Source organism: Triticum dicoccoides, unplaced genomic scaffold, assembly GCF_002162155.2.
Source record: "Triticum dicoccoides isolate Atlit2015 ecotype Zavitan unplaced genomic scaffold, WEW_v2.0 scaffold82712, whole genome shotgun sequence".
NCBI classification, from domain to species: Eukaryota; Viridiplantae; Streptophyta; class Magnoliopsida; order Poales; family Poaceae; genus Triticum; species Triticum dicoccoides.
The window spans coordinates 1-2013 of record NW_021303025.1 but is presented as its reverse complement, the minus strand read 5'-3'; the positions used below and the strand labels follow the sequence as shown (position 1 = coordinate 2013).

At 46.0% G+C, this 2013-nt stretch overlaps 1 protein-coding gene across 1 annotated transcript; it reads left to right on the top strand.

The window, feature by feature from the left end:
• Positions 1-3: 3 nt before the first annotated feature.
• Positions 4-878, top strand: LOC119348041 (peroxidase 2-like; the record flags this gene model as incomplete). The annotated part of the gene is made up of 1 exon (XM_037616436.1): positions 4-878. A coding segment is annotated over one exon (726 nt), but the record flags the coding sequence as incomplete, so codon positions are not given.
• Between the last annotated feature and the right edge of the window lie 1135 nt (positions 879-2013).

The following is a 2013-nucleotide window of genomic DNA, read 5'->3' as shown; positions in this document are numbered from 1 at the left end:
CCGACGCCGGCCAACGCTCAGCCAGAGAAGCTCGGCATCCCCAACTTCCCGAGCCTGCGCGGCTTCGAGGTGATCGACGCGGCAAAGGCGGCGCTCGAGGAGGCCTGCCCTGGAGTCGTCTCGTGCGCGGACATCGTCGCTTTCGCTGGCCGTGATGCCACTTTCTTCCTCAGCAACGGGAAGGTGTACTTCGACATGCCGGCCGGCCGCTACGACGGGAACGTGTCCCTCGCTAGCGAGACCCTCCCCAACCTGCCTCCGCCCTTCGCTACCCTCCAGATGCTCAAGGACATGTTCGCCTCCAAAGGGCTCACCGTCGACGAGATGGTCACCCTCTCCGGCGCACATAGCGTCGGGGTCTCCCACTGCTCGTCCTTCTCGGACCGCCTCCCGCCCAACCCCTCTGACCCCTCGGCCATGGATGCCACGCTCGCTGCGTCTGTGCAGGTAAAATGCAACCGCACTGGTGACCCCGTGGTGGTGCAGGACTTGAGGACCCCTGGGGACCTAGACAACCAGTATTACAAGAACGTGCTCGATAAGAAAGTATTGTTCAAGTCAGACGCCGCACTCCGTTCGTCGGAGACCGGGGCACAAGTGCTCCTCAACGCCTGGATCCCTGGGCGGTGGGAGGCGAAGTTCAAGGCGGCCATGGTGAGGATGGGCAGTATCGAACTCAAGACCAGGGCCAACGGGGAGATCAGAAAGCAGTGCCGGTTTGTGAACTAGCTAAGCGGTGGATCAAAGTATCACAAGAATTGACACATATCTTATCTTGATTCTCCACGCTGGAGACTCATGAAAATATGCTGATGGTTTCTGTATGTGCCATTTTCGAATTATCGTTGCTGTATGATTTCAAATACGGTTATTTTTTCTTGGGCCGTCCCATAGTGTAGAAAACCCTCTTATATTATGGGACGGAGGAAGTAGCGAAAAAACCATTACTTTTTTTGCATTACATGTACCGACATTTTCGTGCACTTGAGTGGTTTTTCAGCTCCCAGCCGGGTGCTTAGGCACCCTCTTTGAACAGTTAATCAAAAAATAGAAAAATAAATTAAAAAAATCTGAAACTTTGCAGCATCAAAGATGATCAAACTTTGTAGGTGCTTGCAAGTTTTCGTGCCAAAAATCCATTCGAGGAGCTCTACACATGAAAAAGATTCCAGTGCTTGAAGTTTTGAGCACTTTTAGCACTGAAATCTGAAACTCGTCACCTTTCTCCACATGATATTTTGGCATGAAAACTTGCAAGAAGCTACAGAGTTTGACCATCTTTGATGTTGCAAAGTTTCAGATTTTTTTTAAATTTGTTTTCAATTTGTTTGAATTTACTGTTCATAGAGGGTGCCTATGCACCCGGGAGCTGTTACACCTTTCTGTAATTACATTGTCTTTTGTTTCATAGGCACTCACTTTACCCAATTTATTTTGGTTCATTCTTGTTGTAACTTTTCTATTGGTATTATTGGTGTGCTTTATTTTTTTATTGGTGTACTTTATTACACTACTAAAATCAACGATTTTACCTAAAGCCGAGTTCTTTACCTAGAGTACAATGATCTCCTCAGGTTGGGCTTGTTTCAAGAGTTGCTGTTTGATTTCAGATACGGTAATTTTTGTTGTTTGAATTTCAGATACGGTTATTTTTTACAATCTCGCTCGTCCTTACCAAGTTACAGAGATACAATATATATATTGTTACGGTTGTAGGCATATAATCATGATTTTATCGGTCTCTCGTACTAAGTTTCATGAGTTGAGACTTAACATTAATTTTGGAAATTCGTCAAAATGTATTCATGATCTTATTTGAAAGGCCTCGTCATGAGAAACGTGAATATGAAAGCAGAATTAATTTTGACTGTTCGTTCAAAAGACATAAAAGTTTCAAAACCGGAAGCCAAAAATAAAAACACGCGGGGAGACTCGGTGCCCTGAGACCTTCGTGCCGCAAATCCTCTTCCGCCCAAGAACCATCACTTGTGAGAACACTACAAGTAAATGTTC